The 26,356-nt window shown below is 34.0% G+C and overlaps 1 protein-coding gene across 1 annotated transcript; it reads right to left on the minus strand.

Moving 5' to 3' along the window:
* Positions 1 to 13,242: 13,242 nt before the first annotated feature.
* On the minus strand, positions 13,243 to 26,068 carry LOC143059876 (fibroblast growth factor receptor 4-like). The gene is made up of 3 exons (XM_076233445.1): positions 24,674 to 26,068; positions 16,929 to 17,178; positions 13,243 to 15,689 (listed from the first exon to the last, which is right to left on the minus strand). Exons 1-3 carry the CDS (start codon positions 24,676 to 24,678, stop codon positions 15,636 to 15,638), a joined length of 309 nt encoding a protein of 102 aa, XP_076089560.1. The 5' UTR covers positions 24,679 to 26,068; the 3' UTR covers positions 13,243 to 15,635.
* Positions 26,069 to 26,356: the final 288 nt, after the last annotated feature.

Below are 26,356 nucleotides of genomic sequence, written 5' to 3' on the forward strand. Positions count from 1 at the left end.
AAAAAAATGTAGTGTTTTAAACATTACAACAGGAGCCAACCTTCACCCTTACCAGAGACCGTAATGTATCATAACAATATAAAAAGACCCAAGATAAATTATCCATTGAATGATTGTACATTTGAAATGGATGAACTTGATCACAAAGACATTTAAACAAAAACAAGTAAGCATACAGCTGCCATACACTGAATGAATGCCAGTTTGATCTAATCATCTACATGTATGACACACAAAAAACAATATTAAAACTTATATGTTTCATGAAAATTGTTTATCTGGAATTTTTCTGTTGGAAATTAAATTTGTCTGGAAATATTTATTTCCACAGGATATTTTCTTGGAATTTTTAGTATTATTCTCATTTTTTTCCTGGAATATTTTTTAGAATTTTTGAAATAATCTGGAAATTATTGACAACTTACAGAATATTTTCTTGAAAATCTGAGATTTTAACAGATTTTTTTTCTGGAAATCCTTAACCTTCTATAGGGGGGTTAGTCCAAATAATTATGACGTCTTGAAAGGCTATTATAATTTTTTTCTTTGACGCCTTACATTAACGTCGTCGATGTAAGGCGTCAAAGAAAAAAATTATAATAGCCTTTTAAGACGTCATAATTATTTGGACTATAGGGGGGTATGGATTATTTCTGGAATAGCCCAATACGAGGGGGAGGACAGGGGGGTACCCTTCTCCCTTCTCCCACCCATCTTCTCCTTTCTCCTACCCCTGTTCTCCTTTCTCCCATTAGAATAAAACATCTCCTTTTGAGATATTTTTTCTTGAAATATAAGAAAAAATTTTAAAAGGAGATATTTTATTTTTTCTCCTTTCTCCCAGCCTTCCTCTCCTTTCTCCTACCCCCTTTCTCCTTTCTCCCACCCCCTTTCTCCTTTCTCCTACCCCCTTTCTCCCCGTCTCCCTTACGCCTGTCCTCCCCCTCCAATACGGCAATAGTGAATAATCAACAATAAGGGATTCTACACTTCAAGAGGATTTTCCAACTGAAGTGGTTCATCTGGTAAAGGTGGAAAATACGGGGGGGAGGGGTCCGCCACTGTCTCACCATTCCTCCATAATTATTTTTATGGTTGTGTTTCCTATTCTTATCGTTGCGTTTTGTTGTTAGCGCCTTATGACAAATCCATTAAATATGTGCATGATGTGTACACTGGTTTTGCTGACGTATCTATTATACAATAAACTGCATATCGGAATCGGTTTTTGAGATCCGGATTGGACACGACTGGTGTGCGACTAAACCCGAGACTCGCCGAGCGTTTTACACTCCTACCTAGGAGTCTACTCCCGTATTCGGAAGAAGAAATATTTAAAATTTAACTGTCGAGAGTGGATAAATATCGTATTACACGAGATTTGGTGGTGGAATCTGTTTATCTAATGATTTTCTAACAATACGCAGGCAAACTTATTCCTTCTTTGCGACTGATCTGCAAAAAGATGTGTTCTTTCTATGTGATGTCATCAGGCATGGTCGCCTTTTTTTCATGCCGTCACAATAGGAAATTCGGAGGAAAACAAGAAAATTCGACGTCATAATCGGATTTTAACCAATGAAGAACTGAGATCAAACGAAGCACACGTGGATTTTTTTTATACAATGGGTGCACTAGAAAGGGATAAATTGACTAAAAATTAGAGAAAAATATTTATAAAACTTCTGAGTAGTTGCTATTGTAGAGGGGGAGGACAGGGGGTACCCTTCTCCCTTCTTCCACCCCTCTTCTCCTTTCTCCTACCCCTCTTCTCCTTATTTTTTTTTTAATTTACCGGAAAAAAGAGAGATATTTTATTTTGTCATATTTTATTTTTTTGTCCAACTTTTTCTCCTTTCTCCCAGCCTTCCTCTCCTTTCTCCTACCCATTTCTCCTTTCTCCCACCCCCTTTCTCCTTTCTCCTACCCCCTTTCTCCTTGTCTCCCTTACCCCTGTCCTCCCCCTCATTGTACGTATTTTAAAAAATAACGATTTTTTAAAATAAAAAACAAATAAAATAATTGTTGAAACTTCATTTAAAAAAAACGGCTATTTTTAGGTTGTCCCGCGTAACATATTTCAGTTATTGTAACCACTAAACTATGATTTTCGTCAAAACTATTTAATATTTTGAAAAACGTGTTTTTCCATTATTAAACAGAATAGTTCCTCCATTCCTTTATGCATTTTTATGACGTTATGATGACGTCATAGAAAAAAAAACGCGTTCAATACTAAAAGGGCAAATCTGTCCCGCGGGAAAAAAAATTGGGATTCCAGATTTGAGAATCAAAAAATATTTATCTAAAATGAAAAAAGTGTAGTATTTGTATTTACTACATCAATGTTAATTTGCTTAATTTTATGAATTTAAAGACAAATATCCTGAAACATGATATATGGTAATTTATGAGCGATTTTTCAAAGGCTTACAAGTTTGTCGCACCGCCATTTTTTAACTTAAAAACGAACTCAACTCAAATTTACGTCCATTGTTTGCTTATCACTGCTCTTATAATGGTAGAATTTATGATTTTTTAAAATGTTATTTTTCTTAAATTTTCAAAAAACTGAAATACATCAATTTTCGATAAGTAGTTAAAAAGCACCGTCGATTTTGCCGAGTCTTACAAGAATGTCGCACTTGCTTAAAAACAACGTTTCAGTCGAATTTTCGGTTTGAACGTTACGAAATATTCGCGACGTTGTGTTACGCTTACATGTACGAACATATCGCGCGTAACGCCTTAGACATATCCTATCATATATTTTTTTCACTATGTCTGACGGTATTTTGTACAGAATATTCTACAATCAGACAAAACTATATAAAACATAATTAAAAATTTTAAGATGTGCAAATCACAATGACATTGGTGTCCTGTATACTGACAGTGTAGTATATTCTTCAGGATGACAGTGTTCAATGATTTAATTGTTTGCATCTTTTTGTTGACGGTTTACCGTAGCGGTTGTTCAGGTGCAGAATGGTCGTTCGTTTAGATTAGTTGCCCTTGGAAAAACGCGTACACAATATTTTCCCAAAAGGTGTAAAGCAATTTTCAAAAACATTTTTTAATGTGTGGCAACATGTCAACATGTCATATTTGCTGTATTTGAAGATGTTTTTGATAATCAAATATCAAATGTGTATTTATTTGCCCTTGTGAAAAAATAAATTTACCAATATCTGTCTAATAGACCACAATAGATAAAAATATAGCTTGACTGTACACTAGACAGGTCTGTGCCGATGATTTGCCATTAATTTTGAATATAGTGTACGGAAGTCATCGGGGTCGTTTGACCTCCAAAAAAATAGAAACACAAAATTAATATGCTACTACGTTACACAAATCCCTGAGTGTAAATCTGATGTCAATTTATATTTCCCAATAGATGTACATGTATATGTATTAAACGAGTACCAAGGTCCTAGCTGTAATATATACCAAATGAATGTGGTCTATGGTCCAATATCCAAAATCTAAATACAAGGTTAGATTCAGCATATCATAGAACCCCAAGAATTCAATTTTTGATGAAATCAAATAATGTCAATTTTAGACCTTTTAGACCTCAATGTGGACCAATTTGATAACCAGGACCAAATATTAAAAATCTAAATACATGATTAGATTCAGCATATTGAAGAACCCCATATATTCAATTTTTGTTAAAATCAAATAAAGTTAAATTTTGGACCCCGATTTGGACCATCTTGAAAACTGGGCCCATAATCAAAAATCAAAGTACATGTTTAGATTCAGCATATCAAAGAACCCCAAGAATGCAATTTTTGTAAAAATCAAACTAAGTTTAATTTTGGACCCTTTGGACCTTAATGTAGACCGATTTGAAAGTTCGAGGCAATTTGGACTGCAAATGGAAAATGAAGGTTAATTGGATATGGACCCTTCAAAGAGCTGTTACAATGGTTCTTATCTTGCAGTGACCGTAGCACTCTCTACACGAGGCATCGATTTACAGTATGTATGAAAATTTAATTGGTCTATACTTTAGGTTCAAATAATATGAACCTCATGAAGACAAAGCCTTCCAAACTATTTATGGCAATACATTAATTTATCATATCTGGGTATATGTAGGTAGAATAGTTTTGCACTTCCAGTCTTGAAGTAGTGTTGATGTGTATCTCAAGAAAACCAAGGCTGTCCAAAGTTGTGATGATAATACTTAGAATCCCAGTTGCTTACAAAGTATGTGTATATTTCTTTCACCACAAAGTATTTCTGTTAACAACTTAGTATCACTGTTCTCAAAGAAATTCTAATAACTTTCTAATATCTAAAAATGTTTGCACTAGCTGTTTCCTCTCTTCTTTTTTTAAGAAAATTGTATTCTTTGCTATATGTACCAACTGCTTCTTTTTTGCGTAAATATACTTTTCTAAACCAGTGAATGAATTTCGTTCAAACAAACTTCCACAAATTAATTGGGTTTTCGCTTAGCAAATATTTGACTGTTCATTGCTATATATGGGGAGTGTATATGGTGTATCCTCCATTTCTTCTAAAATTTTAGAATTTATTGAAACTTTCTTAGATTAATTCTTAACCATGTTAACTATATAATACCGTTGTATAATTTGTTTTTTTCCTAATGTGAATAGGCGTTGCCGTCAGTTCATATTGTTTTTCAGAAGATTGGTAGAAGATTATTTCTTTACCCTTTTAAAGTATATGTGCTTTTGAGACATTTTCTGACTCCTGTCCTGTTCAAAAGTTTGAACGATAAGCTGCAGATTCTTTTTGTTATCAGGGGGTCTCATTGGGGTGTGCCGATCCCGGATCCCGCTTACTGTTTTGTCACATTCCCGTTTCCCGCTTACACTATGTACGTAAGCAATTCTCATTTTTTTGTCATTTCCTGGATCCCGCTAGACCTCATTTCCCGTTTTCACGACACAATAATTTGACTTTCACGTTTCACGCTTACAAAATAATCGGCAATCCCGCGTCACGCTTAGACCCCAATGAGACCCATTTATCATAAAACTTGTCCTAGATTTTTTCTAAAGATTTTGATTGATTGGTATAGGCTTGCGAATTATGTGGACAGTTTTTTTTTTAATTACCATTGCTTACCATGCATGTACATATTGTATATGTCACATGCCTTTTTTCCTCTCACACAATGCTTTGAAGGGTACATAGAAACAACTTATATCAGAGGTTAAATCAGCAATGTCTTGGGCTCATAGGTTAAATCAGCTTTATCTTGGACGAGTTCAAAAATCAGTGTGGATTACTTACTTTAAAAAGAATAATGCCCGTTGAAACATGAACTATTTGGGAAATTGTATACTAAGCGCTCTCATGTGTACAACTCTTGCCATATTTTTTTTTATGAAATAATGATTTCACCCAACAAAGGTAGGTGTGTTATACATCATGGTGTAGAAAATCTATTTATATTTATAACATTTTAGTGGGGAAAACAAGCGGAAATGGAAATATAAGGGAAGATCACAAATTAAAAGGGTTTCCTTGTTAATGGTTTTAAGTACAATGTTATGTTTGGATTACCTGCTTTTAAATTATAATGTATAAAGAAATGTTGTACTGTCTTAAGGTGATTAGCTGTCATTGTATTTTTAGAAGTAACTGGTGTATTATGCATGATTGTTCTACCTCTGCTGTGCGCGTGCTTAATGGCAATACAGCAAAAAACAGCTGTAAATGCACAATGTTAGGATCATATAGTGAACAGTGAAAATAATTATTAACAAGAATGTGTTCATAGTACATGGATGCCCCACTCGCACTATCATTTTCTATGTTTAGTGAACCATTAAAAAAGGGGGTAAAAAATCTAATTTGGCATTACAATTGGAAAGATCATATCAAAGGGAACATGTGTACTATGTACTATTTCATGTGGACCATGCAATTTGGGTCAAAAGTCTGAGTTAGCTTTAAAATTAGAAAGATCATATGATAAGCAACAAGTGTACTAAGCTTCAAGTTGATTGGACTTCAGCTTCATCAAAAACTATACCTTGACCAAAAACTTTAACCTGAAGCAGGACCGATTCTATTTGAATGAATTAATGTTGATGATCATTAATGACCCATCCAATAAACGGATAACCTAGAACAACAGATTGTGACACCTGATGTTACTGTTGATTAGCTTGGAGTCGTAAAGAAAGCCAGGTAAAATTTCGTTATTGGCGGATCATATCAATACGAACAAAATAATATACAATCCATCTTCAAAAAAAGGCAGGGCGCCCTGGAAACTGTACAAAGGGCACAGGGCGGCACTCGGGTAAGGGCGGGTGGACCGCCCTGTGAAAAGGACTAGCTTGAACACTGTCCATACACCAAATATAGTTGATTTATTGCATGTAGTATGTGATATTAGAACATTGATATTGAATTGAAAGTAAAAGGTTCAATGGGCCGGGTGTTTTATATATTATATATCATATCCATTTTACAATATCTTAACATTTAGATACAAAATGAAACATATTGTGCGCCATGTGGGAGCTTACATGTGTCACTCTATGCGCCATTTCTGAACAAAAAGCGCAATTTTCAGGTCTCGTAGCCCAGCTGGCTACTGATCTTTATAAGTTAATCTCTACCTCTGAGATCATCATCTTCCCACTCACTGGATGTATAACCCACATCAATGGTTTAATAGCTTTAGATTTTCAGTAAGAAATAAATTTAAAGATACCTTTGTGCCCTGTAACATAATTTTCAACTTCAAAAATTAAAAAACTAATGCTAAACAGCCTATACAAGTCCTTGTTCTATTAAAGTGTATCAATCCCAATCCCAATCAATTCTATACTCATATGTTATTGAGGTCAAAGGGCCCCGTTGAAACCTGAGGTAGATGTGTTGAAATTCATTGTAGGTAACTAACAATATTTCAACGGGAACAGACCTCACCTTTCTTGGCTTCAGTGCATAGAGTATACATTAAACTATTTAACAAACATCGGTGTTTTTTTATGTATGATATTACAACATGTATAATTAAGATTTGGTGATCAGGAAGCTTGATAAATAGCAAGTACTCTTGACCTGAAATAAGACGAATGTGTTGTTTAAAATAAATAATGACAGTTAACTTCTGATTTAAAAATACGCTGTTTGTGTAAAAGAATTTCAAGGCCGACAACCCAATGTGAAAAACTGTATTTGATGTACATGTCGTGTTTGATTGGTCATTCATTCGTCTTAGTGCAATTCGGACAAAATGAGCCCCGAATGTAATTTTGAATAAAGACTTTTGCCTAATTGATGAACCAATCATTGTATTAAATGTGTTAAAGTACTTTAATTTCCAAAGTAGAAAGATATTCAAAGACGAATCTGACCTCTCTCAGTATTAAATAACTAATGTTTACAATAAAAGTGACATCACCTCCTCATTCTGCAATTCATAAACAAAAATCCCTACAGTTTGCCTAGACCCAAAGACCCAGGTGGGTAAAGTTATGAAACATTTTAAATTGAGGCCCAAAGTTGGGGTAGGGTGACCCTAGCAACTAGAGTGAAATTTAGAAAGACCCAAATTCAAAGAAAATGGGGGGCAGTGGCGGATCCAGGAGGGGGGTTCCGGGGGTGCGCACCCCCCCTTTATTTTTGCCGATCAATGCATTTGTATCGGGACATATGTTTTGCACCCCCCCCCCCTTTGCCCTGGGTGCCCTGGGTTAGCACCCCCCCTTTCGAAAATTCCTGCATCCGCCCCTGGGGGGGGGGGGTAAAAGTATTAAAAAATTGCCACCACCTCTTCTTATACACGAAATACAATAAACAGCGTTGGTATGGCAATACTATAATATTAGTATAGTTAATTTCATAAAGTTTGATACAAATATGTTTTCTCTAATCTACAATGAAATAATATCTGTACAAAACTTTATGTTAACATATGGTTATTTTTCTACAAGTGGGTCCGTTATACCCAACCCTGCTTTCCTGCAATTATTTAGTCTCCAAAGTTTTTTTTTTTATCATTTCTTCTTCTTCTTCTTCTTCTTCCCACTACGAGTCGAACTCTGTAGTAAAGTGTAATTGACTCGGGCGCATCTCAAACAGACAGGAGGCCACTCTTCTGGCCAAAAGTAAAAGTCCAGGAAATAAACTGGACGGTGTTTACAATAAAATATGATATTAATTACATCTATGTACACTGGTTATCCTGCTGTCTATTTCAGATGTGGCTGGGTCCAGGGGATGGTATTCACTCTGGCCCTGAAGTCCTCTAGAGATCCAGACTCCACTACAGATTCGGGGAGTTTATTCCATTCTCTAGTTGTTCTTGGGAAGAATGAGTGGTAGTATACATCCCTCTTCACTCTAGTTTTTCTAAATTTATGGTTGCCCCTGGTCCTACTGTCCCCTGTTGTGTAGTATTTGGCTGGATGAATGGCAATCATCTCGTGTTGAGTCTTGTAACACAGCACCAGACACTGTTTCCATCGTCTGTGTTGCAGTGATTCCCACTGAAGTTGGTCCAGTAGCTTAGTTACACATCCATGAGAGATTTTTTTTACTTAACGAGTAGCTAGTCTATCTGCTATCAATATCTATGTAGCAGCTAGGCTAGCTACACGTTCAATAGTCATAATTAAATCTATGTAACTTAAGGCTGACTGTTTTGTGGCATTTCTTGTTTGTGAGATTAACAAAGTCTCAACGTGTTTTATTTTTAACAAACTGTCCTAGGTGGTCGTCAGTAGCGTACACAACAAAACAGAAATGCATTAAATTCTGTCCTGTGAAGTTGAATAGACTATGCACGGGAAATAGTGCAGCCACGCATATTAGAAGCATTTTATGCACACAAGCGCCTTGAAATGTCATGCCGTGCATATCGTCACATTGCACAAGGTATGTTCAATTTGCACCTTATGTATGTCATATTGTCCTTGGTCTTATGAAAATATTACTAGAGATAAGACCGTGGTGTCTTGTATATGTAATATATGGTCCATGGTCTTATGAAAATATTACTAGAGCTAAGACCATGGCGTCTTGTGTATGTCATATGGGGTCCCTGGTCTTATGAAATTATTACTAGAGATAAGACCGTGGTGTCTTGTGTATGTTATATAGGGTCCCTGGTCTTTGAAAATATTACTAGAGATAAGACCATGGTGTCTTGTGTATGACATATAAGGTCCCTGGTCTTTGAAAATATTACTAAAGATAAGATCGTGGTGTCTTGTGCATGTCATATAGGGTCCCTGGTCTTATGAAAATATTACTAGAGATAAGACCATGGTGTCTTGTGTATGTCATATAAGGTCCCTGGTCTTTGAAAATATTACTAGAGATAAGACCATGGGGTCTTGTGTATGTCATATGGGGTCCATGGTCTTTGAAAATATTACTAGAGATACGACCTTGGTGTCTTGTGTATGTCATATGGGGTCCCTGGTCTTATGAAATTATTACTAGAGATAAGACCATGGGGTCTTGTGTATGTTATATGGGGTCCCTGGTCTTTGAAAATATTACTAGAGATACGACATTGGTGTCTTGTGTATGTCATATGGGGTCCCTGGTCTTATGAAAATATTACTAGAGATAAGACCATGGGGTCTTGTGTATGTCATATTGGGTCCCTGGTCTTATGAAAATATTACTAGAGATAAGACCATGGTGTCTTGTGTATGTCATATGGGGTCCTTGGTCTTTGTAAATATTACTAGAGATACGACCTTGGTGTCTTGTGTATGTCATATGGGGTCCCTGGTCTTATGAAATTATTACTAGAGATAAGACCATGGGGTCTTGTGTATGTCATATTGGTTCCCTGGTCTTATGAAATTATTACTAGAGATAAGACCATGGGGTCTTGTGTATGTTATATGGGGTCCCTGGTCTTTGAAAATATTACTAGAGATAAGACCATGGCGTCTTGTGTATGTCATATGGGGTCCCTGGTCTTATGAAAATATTACTAGAGATAAGACCATGGGGTCTTGTGTATGTCATATTGGGTCCCTGGTCTTATGAAAATATTACTAGAGATAAGACCATGGTGTCTTGTGTATGTCATATGGGGTCCTTGGTCTTTGTAAATATTACTAGAGATACGACCTTGGTGTCTTGTGTATGTCATATGGGGTCCCTGGTCTTATGAAATTATTACTAGAGATAAGACCATGGGGTCTTGTGTATGTCATATTGGGTCCCTGGTCTTATGAAATTATTACTAGAGATAAGACCATGGGGTCTTGTGTATGTCATATTGGGTCCCTGGTCTTATGAAAATATTACTAGAGATAAGACCATGGTGTCTTGTGTATGTCATATGGGGTCCTTGGTCTTTGTAAATATTACTTAGGATAAGACCATGGGGTCTTGTGTATGTCATATAGGGTCCCTGGTCTTTGAAAATATTACTAGAGATACACCTTGGTTTGTTGTACGTTGCACCTTTTAGAAAAGGATTTTCAATTGTGTCCATGTCTCTGGTGATAACAATGTGTTCTTAGAGATGAAATGTGTTCTTATAGATGAAATGACCCGCTCGGTTTATATCCTGTTACTTATTCGTTCCTTAATCGCTTTTAATACGCGTGATTTACGTTGCACCTTGAAATAAATCGTTTTTTAATTGTGTTCATGTCACTGGTGGTAATTATGTGTTCTCTGAGTTGAAAAACCCCTATTAGCGCCTATGTACCCGTTTCACCGCTACACTGATATCCTGTTAATTATTCGTTCCTTATTCGCTTATAAAACGTGTGTTATGCGTTTCACTTTAACAAAAGAAATATTTTTGTGTCTCTGGTTGTAATTGTCGGTTCTAAAAGGTGAAATAACCTTAATAGAACATATCTTCCCGTTTCAGCGCTCGACTCAGTGATACCCTGTTACTTATTCGACCCTTATTCGCTTTTAAAACGTGTGTTATGCTTTGCACTTTAAAAAAGAAATGATTTTGTGTCTCTGGTGGTAACTGTCGGTTCTTAGAGGTGAAATAACCCTAAAAGAACATATGTACCCGTTTCAGCGCTCGACTGGTACCCTGTTACTTATTCGTTCCTTATTCGCTTTTAAAATGTGTGTTATGCGTTACACTTTAAAAAAGAAATAGTTTTGTGTCTCTGGTGGTAACAGTATTGGTTCTTAGAGGTGAAATTACCCTAATAGAATATATGTACCCGTTTCAGCGCTAAAGTGATACCCTGTTACTTATTCGTTCCTTATTCGCTTTTAATGCGCAGGGTATACGTTCTTATAATACGTTTGTTGTACGTTGCACCTTTTAGAAAAGGATTTTCAATTGTGTTCATGTCTCTGGTGGTAACAATGTGTTCTTAGAGATGAAATGACCCTATTTGCGCGCATGTACCCGTTCCAGAGCTCTGTTAATACCCTGTTACCTATTCGTTACCTATTCGCTTTTTTACGTTTGTTGTACGTTGCACCTTTTAGAAAAGGATTTTGCAATTGTGTTCATATCTCTGGTGGTAATAATGTGTTCTTATAGATGAAATATCCTTATTAGCGCGTATGTTCCCGTTCCAGCGCTCGGATAATACCCGGTTACTTATTCGTTCCTTATTCGCTTTTAATGCGCAGGGTATACGTTGCACTTTAAAATAAATCGTTTTTTAATTGTGTTCATGTCTCTGGTGGTAACAATGTGTTCTTAGAGATGAAATTACCCTATTAGAGCGCATGTACCCGTTCCAGCACTCGGTAAATACCCTGTTACCTATTTGTTACCTATTCACTTATAATACGTTTGTTGTACGTTGCACCTCTTAGAAAAGGACTTTCAATTAAGTTCATATCTCTGGTGGTAATAATGTTTTCTTATAGATGAAATACCCCTATTAGCGCTATTATTTTTATTGAATATTGCGGTGGACACGTTGCTTGTTTATGTGTTCTGTGTCATTTTGGTCTCTTGTGGAGAGTTGTCTCTTAAGCAATCATACCACATCTTCACATTTTTATATGTCTTATTATGTATATTTTATGTATATGTTCCGGACCATATGAGTATTTGGACCATACGCGTATGGTCATGACCATATGGGTATATACTGATATGGTCCGACCGTACGCGTATGGTCGGGGTAATTAACACTCTGTTACAGTTTACTTTTTTTAAATACTTCTAAACTCTGCATATGGTATGACCGTTCATTAAAAAGACGCTATCATGTAGGTAATTTTATTATTATATTATAATAAAAAGATAAGCTAAATAAAAATAAGAAGTTTCACATAGTTATTTTACTTAATTGTCAAATTTATAGTAAACACATTTTATACCGATGGTCATTACCGATGGTCATTACCGATTTGTTATTTCGAGTAAATGGCAATAGGTCGACTAAAAAATTAAATACCAAAAACTTCTTAATGAACTGTTACATTTATATAAGAAGTCACTGCACTGGAAAGTAACATTCAATTAGTTTATTTAAGTTGTGTTGTGAAGATGGTGTATTGCAGTCATGTTACGATATTTGAGATGTAGAGCTTCTTAAAAACACCGTAGACATCGGAATGGCCAAAGAGCTCGGTATCACTGTATGCAGCTGCAAGAAAGGCTTGTTTTCACTCGCAAACAAAATGTGTAAATGAAAACGATCGTGCACAAATTTCTTGCAAATGCAAAAAAGCTATGATACCATGTGGAAGTGAATGTCAACCAAGCCTACATGCACGAATGTAACTAGCGATGAAAACTAACTATGTCATCAATATTCAATTTTTACGAAGTTTTTGGATTATAAAATTAAAAAATTGTCATGTTTTTAGATAAAGTTTTTGTATTATTGAAACATTATATACCCTTCCGGAGCACCTGAGATCACCCCTAGTTTTTGTTGGGGTTCGTGTTGTTTATTCTTTAGTTTTCTATGTTGTGTCATGTGTACTATTGTTTTTCTGTTTGTCTTTTTCATTTTTAGCCATGGCGTTGTCAGTTTGTTTTAGATTTATGAGTTTGATTGTCCCTTTGGTGTCTTTCGTCCCTCTTTTATAATGTAATTTGAAAAAAAATATACCTCATATGGTCCGGCCCGTTAAAAACCAAATGAGTATTATACTCATATGGTCCGACCATACGCGTATGGTCGGACCATATGAGTATACGCATATGGTCATGACCATACACGTATGGTCAAAATACTCATATGGTCCGGAATATATATAATGAACGCATTTCTAACCCTTTTGAAACCATAAAGCACATGCATATGTATAAAGAAAATTGCAAAAGATTTATATTTTTTTTATTAGATACTATAATCAATAACAGATAAGAATAACAATACATTAAATCATTCGAAAACTGTTCATCTCAAAATGTTTAAATGTTCAATAAATGTTCAATACTGTTCAATCACACAATTGACCACTGAGCGTTTTTCAGCTCTATTGTTGCTTATCTATTCTCTATATGAGCAATCTCATATTTGATTATTGTTTTTACATATTTTAATTCCAGTGAAATATAATTTAATTAGAGCCGGCTAAATAGCAAATTTGCTATTTTGCCGCTGCCAGTCAAATAGCCACTGCCTTTTTTTTTACTATACATTCAATTTTTACTTGAGATCAACAATGTTAATTTTAGAACTGTATTTTCTTCAATTTAAGAACCTTGCTAAACTGCAAAAAAGATATGTTTTAGGAAAACAAAGTTCTCAATCACAACTTCGAAGATATTTATAAATATCTTGATCTTGGACTACTTGGTATTTTTTGCAATTTATTTTAATCTTTATATGATAATGTACTCCAAAGGTTAGTTTTATTTATAGACGAGATTAAAAAATGCAGAAGAATATAAGCTCTCTAAATATAAAAATGCTGTATATTATATTCCCATGAAGCATTTAAAATAAGAAAAGCAAAACCTGAACCTCGTTGGCATTTTGACTGTCCCTCTGGTATCTTTCGTCCCTCTTTTTTAGATATCCATGATTTATCCTTATTCTGTACATGGGATTTGAAAACTGACATGTATTCTTTTAACTTGCGAAAACCAAGAAAATGCTTATTTGGGCCCTTTTTGGCCCCTAATTCCTAAACTGTTGGGACCAAAACTTACAAAAACAATCCAAACCTTTCTTTTATGGTCATAAACCTAGTGTTTAAATTGCATAGATTTCTATTTACTTAAACTAAAGTTATAGTGCGAAAACCAAAAGTATTCGGACGACGACGACGACAACGCCAACCTGATACCAATATACGACCAAAAAATTAAAATTTTTGCGGTCGTATAAAAAAGTTAAAGCACTTTACCCATCTTGGTCGTTGGGTCCAAACAACCTTAGGTAATTCCCTATCATTTGTACTTATTGTTGACAAAGCTGTGCCGTAGGGAATTTTTGATAAATTAAAGTTGGAAGGTGGTAACACTACCCAAACTTTAAACCTTATAAAACCTTACCCACCTTGGTCCCATCATTTGAACTAAGTGTGGACAAAACCTTTCCCGATGGGATTTTTTTTTATGCATTGCAGAATAAAGGAGGTTGTTTCACCCTACCATAACTTTGGAACTCAACTAAAATAGTCCCACCTTTTACCACCTAAGGATTCGGGTCAAAGCAACCTTAGGCAATTGGCTATTATTGGTACCGTGTGTGGATAAAAGCTTAGCATAAGGTTGTCTTAAACACATTTCATTTACCAAAAACTTCTCATTTCCTCTTGCTAAACTGCATCTGCTATGCTTCTTTAATATGTACACATGTATGAATTTAAATGAAAATTTAATTCACTTATTTTCATTCTTCTAAATAATCAAAATTTGTACATTTGTATTCATTGAAATGTATACTAAAGTAATTCAACAGTATAACCAAAATCATATATAAAATAGTGTATAATGTTGCAAAGCATGAGCCAATAAAAAACAGTATTGTGCCTGCACAATTTCTACTTTCAGAATGATAAAACAGAAAAAACTATATTGACAATCCTGTGTATTGTTAGCTTAATTTTGTTGTAAAATTTAATATAGAAAATGTGGAAAAATGATGCAAATTTTACAGATCATAACTATAAAAGAACATTTTTGCTGTAAAATTAGTCAGTTGGCATTTCAACAACCAGGAGTATAGTTTCGTCATTTGATCGAAATAATTTGTTTAATACTCCCGGACAGTTCGCTGATTTGAATTTCATTATTTCTCAAAAGATCACAATTTGAAGTTCGTTCGTCGTCATTTGAACGCATTTTCGTCACAATTAATATAAATTGTCATCAAAAAACTTTGGACATTTCCATTTAAAAAATGACTTGAAATAAGTTCCTGTACTTTACATGATTAAACATATTTATCCTTGTCAACACAAATCACAAAAAAAAAAATCACAGACACTGGATTTCTAATAGTATTTCTTTGTCTTTGGTGTCAATGAGGTTGCACAGGTTGAACATTAGAGCAACAAAAACTTTTTTTTTGTTCACTATAGCACTTGTTGTAAAAACATGAGATTGAATAAGATGCATGGTTGTCTTCTTTGAACAATTAAGTCAAGTATAATTCAATATGTGGAAGACGATCTAGATGATTGAGATAATGAAACAACCACTGCCTATTAGTATAAAACACAGTTGTCAGTGAATGCCTCGTACATGAGAGAGACTATGATCATGATGATATGATGGGATGTATACTGTTACAATCATCTAGATTTGGATATTCCTGAAATGAAAAAAAAATATATTTGAAGAAGTATTGCAACTTTAGTTATAGCTAAAAATGGCAAAGTTTACTTAAAACTACTAATTAATAAGCAGGTTGTCTGATTCATTTGAAAATGTCAGGGCAGACAGATCTTGTCCTGATTAACAATATTACTCCATGTCAGATTTGATGTAAATGCTTTGGTTTCAGAGATATAAGCCAAATCTACATTTTACCCTTATGTTCTATTTTTAGCTATGGAGGCCATTTTGGTTATATCTTTTAAACACTTTACTCCAATGATGATTGTGGCCAAGTTTGGTTAAGTTTGGCCCAGTAGTTTCAGAGATTTTTGTAAAAGTTCAGGCTAGGTGAGCTAAAAATAGCCAAATAATTTTGATGAGAGAAACCTGTGTTCAAAACCCATAACAATAAGTTTGTTTCACTTTTTTGTCATAATTCAATAAGATGTATCACCTCAAAGATTAAATGAACCTGTCAAAACGTGGAAGTCGTCAAGTTAAAGTTAAAATAATTTGGAATTTTCTTGTTTCATAAATAATAAAAAAAACAAAAATCTTCCTTTTGGATAACAAATAGTTATCAAAGGTACCAGGATTATAATTAAGTACGCCAGACGCGCGTTTCGTCTACATAACACTCATCAGTGATGCTCATATTAAAATATTTATAAAGCCAAACAAGTACAAAGTTGAATAGCATTGAGGATCCAAAATTCCATTATTGATATTCAAACAGGAATGCATGACAACTGATGAATTCCAGGAAGACAACTATGAGGATCTGTTTGTGAAATGACAATATAATGTTGTCTTTGTCTGTAGACAAAACTTGGATGAGGATACCATACATTTTTTGTTTATAACCGTTGAGTAATTAAATTTCAAGGATAACAAATTTAAGAAATGATGACAAAATAGCATACCACTCATATTGTTAGAAATGTGAAAGATATTTTTTTTTACATATTTGTGGTCTTGAAAGATATTTTTTACTTTTTTTTCCTACCGACCAACCTGACTTTTTAATGTGAAAAATATGTAAACCAGCAAAATTGAAAAACCCTGGCCTAACAGAAAATACATACAAAATTACACTGACATTTGTATAATATAGACATATATTTGAGAACAAGATTTATAAAGTAAATATCAAACTTTAAATGAATTTATAAAAAAAACCATTTTGACTATTTATTTTTTCTGATAATTCCATAATTATAGAATAAATACTTACTTCACTTCTGTTGTCCATAGAGGTCAACATTTTATTAAAATCAATAACAAGGTTATTGAAAGATGGTCGCCCTGATGGATTCTCATGCCAACAGGACTGCATCGTTTTATTAATTATTTCTGAAGCATATGGAGGTCTGCCCATTCTATGACCTTCTTTTAAAAGTTCAAATAATCTTTCCACAGGTACAGATGGATAAGGATTCCCTCCGAGTGTAAATATCTCCCACAACAATACTCCATAGGACCAACTATGAAAAAAAGATTAAAATTGTAAAGAACAAGGATTAATATATTTATGAATAAATTTAAATTACTTAGTGAATCAAAATATGCTTTTATTTCAACCATCTTTGCAATTTATTTTTACTTGAAGCAAGGTCCTACAAAAATCAGTCATCATAAAGTATCTGTAAGGCCTTTTTTGGGGGAAAATATTACTGCTGTAGAACCTGTGATATAAATTCGTTAAGGTGGTACCCAACACTTTAACTCAAATTAATTTGGCTCCTTTAATTTTCTTAAAATGTTGACAAAGTATTTACTTTGACCCTTTGACAAAAATATAAAAATTTCAAAAAGTTTGAACCAACCGTTTGATCAGAAAAAATTACACTGGTTATATAGCAGTTTGACAAACACTTATTTTGATCATTGAGAAGCTTAATACTCCCTTATGATGCCCCTCATGGGGGGGTCCTAGTAATCACATAATCACCATTTTTTTGCCAATATAATCACATAATCATTAAATATTTGCTTATCGTTAGTAATCAAATAATCATAAACTAAAAATACAGTCCTAGGTAATCAAATAATCATGAAATATTTGGCTTAATAATCAAATAATCATTAAAAAAACGGCCAAGTAATCACATAATCAAAAACCCCATGAGGGCCCTCCCTTATGAACACAACGTCATTAAAACGTTCTGCTGATTTTACAGAGTTATCTCCCTGTAGTGTTAGGTACCATCTTAAGATGATATACAGGCATACATGTCAAGTGACATGATATTCGCGTGTAATACACGCTTTTTTAACAGTTTACACACGAGGATTTTGTCACTTGCGTGCATTGTACAGTACAATATGAAACAAGTTGAATTAAACTATAGTAGCAGTCTTTTGACCTTTGTTTTCGTAAGACTTAATTTCCAGAACATCTACATCATGTTTCTTATAAATGCTAACACAAATTCTTTATAGAATATGGAATCATTTTACTGTTTGTTCAAATCTTTCAGTATTTTAAGCTATAAAATAAAATCCTCTGTTCAAAACAGTTCTCTTTTTTATGTTTTTATTAATATCCAATAATGGCACTTTTCCCTAGTTAATTAAGATTGGAGTTGAGTGCACCTACACAAGGGTGCAATCAACATTTTTTTTCTCTATGACATCATATTTTAGGGACTATGCATGAGTGACCCTTAGTGGTGGAAGGATTAATAAAGATACTTGTATAAAACTAGATATCACTGAAATCAGAATGATCCCTAGTTTATAATGAAATAAAAAAAAAGCGACTTTTAATATATTAAAATAATTTCATCCAAAGAACATTGGGAGGGGGGGGGGGCTTAAAAAAAACTGAAATCAGGTCATGCACACACCTATGAAGACCTGATTGATGTCTTTTGGGGTATTGGTGGCAGAGTGCTCTATAGTAGTCAAAAAAATAACAAACCAGATGCCCCGCAGGGCGCAGCTGTATACTACCGCAGAGTCAAACCTTGAAAAGTTGGCGCAAGTATGGACACAACATAAAAGCTTGGTACAGCTCTGAATTTGGATTGTGATTAAATAGTTGACACAATATAGGTTTCTGACACGAATGAATGTGGTCTATGAACTTAAACATAAAAACTTAAAAATTTCAAATTGGACATTTAAAAACCAATTATGCCCAAATTGGCACCTCAATCAACCAGATGCTCCGAAGGGGGCAGCTTTATACGACAGCAGAGGTTGAACCCTGAACGGTTGGGGCAAGTATGGACACAACATAAAAGCTTGATACAGCTCTGAATTTGGATTGTGATTAAATAAATATAAATAGTTGACACAATATAGGTTTCTGACACAGAATGAATGTGGTCTAACAACTCAAACATAAAAACTTAAAAATTTCAAATTGGACATTTAAAAACCTATTATGGTCCAATATCCAAAATCTAAATATATGGTTAGATTCAGCATATCATAAAACCCCAAGAATTAAATCTTTGATGAAACCAAATCATGTTCAATTTTAGATCCCTTTAATTAGACCTCAATGTGGACCAATTTGATAACCAGGTCCAAATATTAACCAGATGCTCCGCAGGGCGCAGCTTTATACGACCGCATAGGTTGAACCCTGAACGGTCGGGGTAAGTATGGACACAACATTTAAGCTGGATTCAGCTCTAAATTTGGATTGTGATTAAATAGTTGACACAGCATAGGTTTTGGACACAGAATGAATGTAGTCTAATGAACTTAAAATAATTTTTTTGTCTTTGAGCAATCACTATGCTGTTGAATATTAATCCTCTCAAAAAAATGGTTGAAGAAATTTTCTTTTTATTTATGAAATCTGAAATGAGAAAAATTAACCCCCCCCCCCCCCCCACCACCATTTTTTTTTCACATCCCCCTTTCCCTTTTTTCAAAACTGATCTCAATTCAAATTTCTAATGGAGTTTGAAACAATAACTACTCATTTAAATACATCATAAAATATTAAAATGTAACAAAAAGTGCTTGTTATCACTGAATGGTAAAGAGTGTTTTAATTTATCAGTTGGTAGTAAAAGTGAATATACATTGTGCATTGTATAAAACAATGATTTAAGTTGATTCAACTACTATTCTGGACAAAGAAAGATAACTCCAATCAATTGAAAATTTCTTGCTATTGCACAATATTGTGCAATTAGATATTTCTTGCTATTGCGCAATACTGTGCAATTGAAAATATTTGCTATTGCACAATACTGTGCAATTGAAGATTTCTTGCTATTGCACAATACTGTGCAATTGAACATTTTTTGCTATTGCACAATACTGTGCAATTGAAGATTTCTTGCTATTGCTGAATACTGTGCAATTGAAAATTTCTTGCTATTGCACAATACTTAATATAATAATTTTGGATCCTGATTTGAACCAACTTGTAAACTGGGCCCATAATCAAAAATCTATGTACATGATTAAATTCAGCATATCAAAAAAGCCAAAGAATTCAATTTTTATTAAAATCAAACTTAGTTTAATTTTGGACCCTTTGGTATTTAATGTAGACCAATTTGAAAACGGGACTAAAAATTAAGAATCTACATACACAGTTAGATTTGGCATATCAAAGAACCCCAATTATTCAATTTTTGATGAAATCAAACAAAGTTTTATTTTGGACCCCGATTTAAACCAACTTGAAAACTGGGCCAATAATCAAAAATCTAAGTACATTTTTAGATTCAGCATATCAAAGAACCCCAAGGATTCAATTTTTGTTAAAATCAAACTAAGTTTAATTTTGGACCCTTTGGACCTTAATGTAGACCAATTGGAAAACGGGACCAAAAATTAAGAATCTACATACACAGTTAGATCAGGCATATCAAAGAACCCCAATTATTCAATTTTTGATGAAATCAAACAAAGTTCAATTTTGGACCCTTTGGGCCCCTTATTCCTAAAAACCTGTTGGGACCAAAACTCCCAAAATCAAACCCAACCTTCCTTTTATGGTCATAAACCTTGTGTTTAAATTTCAAAGATTTCTATTTACTTATACTAAAGTTATGGTGCGAAAACCAAGAATAATGCTTACTTGGGCCCCTTTTTGGCCCCTTATTCCTAATCTGTTCAGACCTCAACTCCCAAAATCAATCCCAACCTTTCTTTTGTGGTCATAAACCTTGTGTTTAAATTTCATTGATTTCTATTCACTTATACTAAAGTTATTGTGCGAAAACCAAGAATAATGCTTATTTGGGCCCTTTTTTGGCCCCTAATTCCTAAAATTTTGGGACCAAAACTCCCAAAATCAATCTCAACCTTCCTTTTTTGGTCATAAACCTTGTGTCAAAATTTCATAGATTTCTATTTACTGAAACTAAAGTTATAGTGCGAAAACCAAGAAAATGCTTATTTGGGCCCTTTTTGGCCCCTAATTCCTAAAATTTTGGGACCAAAACTCCCAAAATCAATCTCAACCTTCCTTTTGTGGTTATAAACGTTGTTTTAAAATTTCATAGATTTCTATTCACTTTTAGTAAAGTTAGAGTGCGAAAACTAAAAGTATTCGGACGACGACGACGACGACGCAGGACGACGACGCCAACGTGATAGCAATATACGGTCGTATAAAAATCTAAATACATGGTTAGATTCAGCATATTGAAGAACCCCATACATTCAATTTTTGTTGAAATCAAACAAAGTTTAATTTTTGACCCTTTGGTCAAAGGCTGTTCCAATAGATAAACCATCTAACATCATAGTACTATCTTACTACACCATAAAAAAACAATTATACCAAGGATGTTTCAATAGATAAACCATCTTACATCATATAATTATATTACTACACCATAAAAACCAATTATACCAAGCATGTTTCAATAGATATACCATAAAAAATCGTAGTACTATCTCACTAAACAATAAAAACCAATTATACCAAGCATGTTCCAATAGATAGACCATCTAACATCATAGTACTATCTTACTACACAATAAAAAGTAATTATACCAAGCAGGTTTTAATAGATAGACCATCTAACATCATAGTACTATCTTACTACACCATAAAAACCAATTATACCAAGGATGTTTCAATAGATAGCCCATCTTACATTATAGTACTATCTTACTACACAATAAAAACCAATTATACCAAGGATGTTTCAATAGATAAACCATCTAACATCATATAATTATATTACTACACCATAAAAACCAAATATACCAAACATGTTTCAATAGATAGACCATCTTACATGATAGTACAATCTTACTAAACAATAAAATCCAAATATACCAAGCATGTTTCAATAGATATACCATATAAAATCGTAGTACTATCGCGCTACACAAAAAAAAAACCAATTACATCAAGCATGGTTCAATAGATAGCCCATCTAACATTAAAGTACTATCTTACTACACCACAAGAGTGCACACACTGAAATGTCTCGCCTTCTTTACTAATTCCTGATACTATCTTGATAGACCTAAATATAAAGCTTTATTACAACTGTCACATAAACTCAACATTAACCAAGAAAAGGAAACATTTATCAATCAACCATGAAAATGAGGCCAAGGTCAGATGAACCATGCCAGGCAGACATGTACAGCTAACAATTTTTCAATACAACAAATATAGTTGACTTATTGCTTATAAATAAAGAAAAACAGACCACAACACACAAACACTTAAAACTTAGCAATGGACCGTGAAAATGAGGTCAAAGTCAAATTAAACCAGCCTAACCAACATAAAGATCATAAAATATGTCCATACACCAAATATAGTTGACCTAATGCATAAAGTATTAGAAAAATAGACCAAAACTAAAAACTTAACTTTGACCACTGAACCATTAAAAAAAAGGTCAAGGTCAGATGACACCTGTCAGCTAGACATCTACACCTTACAATCATTCCATACACCAATTATAGTAGACCTATTGCATATAGTATAAGAAAAACAGAGCAAAACACAAAAACTTAACTATAACCACTGAACCATGAAAAAATGAGGTCAAGGTCAGATGACACCTGTCAGCTAGACATGTACACCTTACAATCATTCCATACACCAATTATAGTAGACCTATTGCATATAGTATAAGAAAAACAGACCAAAACACAAAAACTTAACTATAACCACTGAACCATGAAAATGAGGTCAAGGTCAGATGACACCTGTCAGCTAGACATGTACACCTTACAATCATCCATACACCAATTATAGTAGACCTATTGCATATAGTATAAGAAAAACAGACCAAAACACAAAAACTTAACTATAACCACTGAACCATGAAAATGAGGTCAAGGTCAGATGACACCTGCCAGTTGGACATGTACACCTTACAGTCCTTCCATACACCGAATATACTAGACCTATTGCTTATAGTATTGAAAACGGGACCAAAAATTAAGAATCTACATACACAGTTAGATTTGGCATATCAAAGAACCCCAATTATTCAATTTTTGATGAAATCAAACAAAGTTTAATTTTGGACCCTTTGGGCCCTTTATTCCTAAACTGTTGGGACCAAAACTCCCAAAATCAATACCAACCTTCTTTTTATGGTCATAAACCTTATGTTTAAATTTCATAAATTTCTATTTATAAATACTAAAGTTATGGTGCAAAAACCAAGAAAAATGCTTATTTGGGTCCCTTTTTGGCCCCTAATTTCTAAACTGTTGGGACCTTAACTCCCAAAATCAATACCAACCTTCCTTTTATGGTCATACACATTGTGTTTAAATTTCATTGATTTCTATTTACTTATACTAAAGTTATTGTGCGAAAACCAAGAATAATGCTTATTTGGGCCCTTTTTTGGCCCCTAATTTCTGAACTGTTGGTACCAAAACTCCCAAAATCAATCCCAACCTTTCTTTTGTGGTCATAAACCTTGTATCAACATTTCATAGATTTCTATTTACTTAAACTAAAGTTATAGTGCGAAAACCAAGAAAATGCTTATTTGGGCCCTTTTTGGCCCCTAATTCCTAAAATATTGGGACCAAAACTGCCAAAATCAATCCCAACCTTCCTTTTGTGGTCATAAACCTTGTGTTAAAATTTCATAGATTTCTATTTACTTTTAGTAAAGTAAGAGTGCGAAAACTAAAAGTATTCGGACGACGACGACGACGACGACGACGACGACGCAGACGACGACGCCAACGTGATAGCAATATACGACGAAATTTTTTTCAAATTTTGCGGTCGTATAAAAATTTTAAAAAATCTTGATTTATTAAAACAGGGGACAATATTAGAAATTTCATCTAACATTTTGATCCTAGTTTTATTAATTTCTGAACATGTTATGATAAAATGAAATTCATCTTCCACCTCTTTATGGCATAAAGGACATATTCTATTTTCTAAAGCTGTTTTGTTGTATCTACCGCGATCAACAGCCAACATACTATAATTACTTATTCCTATTTTAGCATAATTTTTTGTAACATTTTTATCTAAATTCAATATAAGGTACTTTTCTAGTTCATACTTTACTTTAAATTTTCTGTAGGTTCTTAGTTTATTTCCATTTATTGAATTATCATCATTAAAGAGACAATTTCTCCAAAATATAATGTAAATTCCATTGAGCTTCTTCACGACGGCTAAAAGTAATCGTTTTTTTAGAGAAGAACCTACTACCACTTCATCAACAGACCACAGCTCACGTGGGGCTCTTGCTTCGTGGCTTATTCTACTATGCACACTAACAATTTGAAACAAAAGGGTTCTCATTTTATAATGAAGTTTGATGTCTTAATAGCTATTGTAGAATGAAGAACAGCAATCGAAAGGTAGTTAAACATTAATGTATGCTAGAAGATATGTTTCAGGTATTTGTCGAACCTGGGACACATGTCGTAGAAAGCTCGCTACAAGGATAGGGCGGCGACTTCGGTGGCGGCGTTATCTACCTGCCTAAAAGCTTTATATTTTAGAAAGTGGAAGACCTGGAAGCTTCATACTTTGTATATAGATACCTCATGTTACGAAGTTCCCGTCTGTCACATGTCCATTGTCCTTGGCCTCATTTTTATGGTTGTGTGACGACTTGAAAATAGTTAAGATTTTTTTTTAATGTTAATTTCTCTCCTATTAAGAGTACTAGTAATATGAGTTATATGATAACTATATTTGGTATGTGCGTACCTTGCAAGATCCTCATGCCCGTCAGACAGATTTCACTTGACCTCAACCTCATTTTTTGATCAGGGAACAAGGTTAAGTTTTGGTGGTCAAGTCCATATCTTAGATACTCTAAGAAATAGGTCTTGTATATTCGGTGTATGGAAGGACTGTCAGGTGTACATGCCCAACTGACAGGTGTTATCTGACCTTGACCTCATTTTCTTGGTTTAATGGTTATAATTAAGTTTTTGTGTTTTGGTCTGTTTTTCTTAATCTGTTTGCAATAGGTTTACTATATTTGATGTATGGAATGATTGTAAGGTGTACATGTCTAGCTGGCAGGTGTCAATTGGCCTTGAACTCATTTTCATGGTTCAGTGGTTACAGTTAAGTGTTTTGAGTTTTGGTCTTTTTTTCTATTACTATATGCAATAGGTCAACGGATTTGGCTATACTTCTTGGACCTTTTGGATTATAGCTCTTCATCTTTTATATAAGCTTTTGATTTCAAATATTTTGGCCACGAGCATCACTGAAGAGACATGTTTTGTCGAAATGCGCATCTGGTGCAAGAAAATTGGTACCGTTAATATTATTATTTGTTGTATGCAAATATATCATTATGTATTTGTCATTATCGCTATTTTGTGCATTTTGCCTTTGATCTTTTTTTGTGATAATTTTTCAGTTCGTGCTACTTGCTTGAGAAGGAAAATTATAGCTAAAAACTAAGCAGGCACGTGGCGTTGCTAGAATAGCTATAAACAGATTATCATTGGTCATCTCAACTCGATTGCCTTTCTCGATTTCGCCGTCCCGGTTCAAGCGAGAAAATCAATCTCGTTGAGATGATCAACGATATTCTAAATAAAGTCTCGCAGGTTTAATTGACTTTGATCTCATTTTCACGGTTCATTGCTCAGGTTAATTTTTTGTGTTTTGGTCAATTTTTCTTAAACTATAAGCAATAGGTCAACAATACTTGTTGTATAGAAGAATTATAAGCTCCAATTTGATTTCATTCAACAAATTAATTCATGACCTGCATGTATACGCTTAGAACACGGCAACGTAACAAATGGTGAATATTTATCATCCGTGTAATTTGGTCATAAGGATATTTGCAAACTTTCAACGGATTGCCAATGAGACAACTATTCACAAAAGACCAAAATGACACAGACATTATCAACTATAGGTCACCGTACGTAAGAGTTCATAAAATACAAATATTCCGCGTGGAACACCTCCTTTTGCTTCCTTTATTTTCACCCTTTGGATGGGACCTTCAAATTTAATTTTGCTTTCTAACCGATAAATGCATATACAAATCATGATGCATTTTTTATGTGTACTTTAAGGGCCCTTGATTGGAACAATATTCTTCTTTTTTTCTATCATAGAAATTACAATAAAACTTTCCAACAGGCTGTGTCTACTTAACGTTAACATTAATTGGTACTCGTTTCCCCTGATACATGTTAGACTGAGTCCTTTCGCCTGTAGAGTCTGTTCATCAGAAGTTCACAAAACTG

Source organism: Mytilus galloprovincialis, unplaced genomic scaffold (genome assembly GCF_965363235.1).
Source record: "Mytilus galloprovincialis unplaced genomic scaffold, xbMytGall1.hap1.1 HAP1_SCAFFOLD_33, whole genome shotgun sequence".
Taxonomy (NCBI): domain Eukaryota; kingdom Metazoa; phylum Mollusca; class Bivalvia; order Mytilida; family Mytilidae; genus Mytilus; species Mytilus galloprovincialis.

Excerpts from the sequence above, each read along its gene's own strand:
- LOC143059876 (XM_076233445.1), bottom strand. Across the intron at positions 15,690-16,928 it reads CTATGGACAACAGAAGTGAA|GAATATCCAAATCTAGATGA; the intron begins GTAAGTATTTAT and ends TTTTCATTTCAG.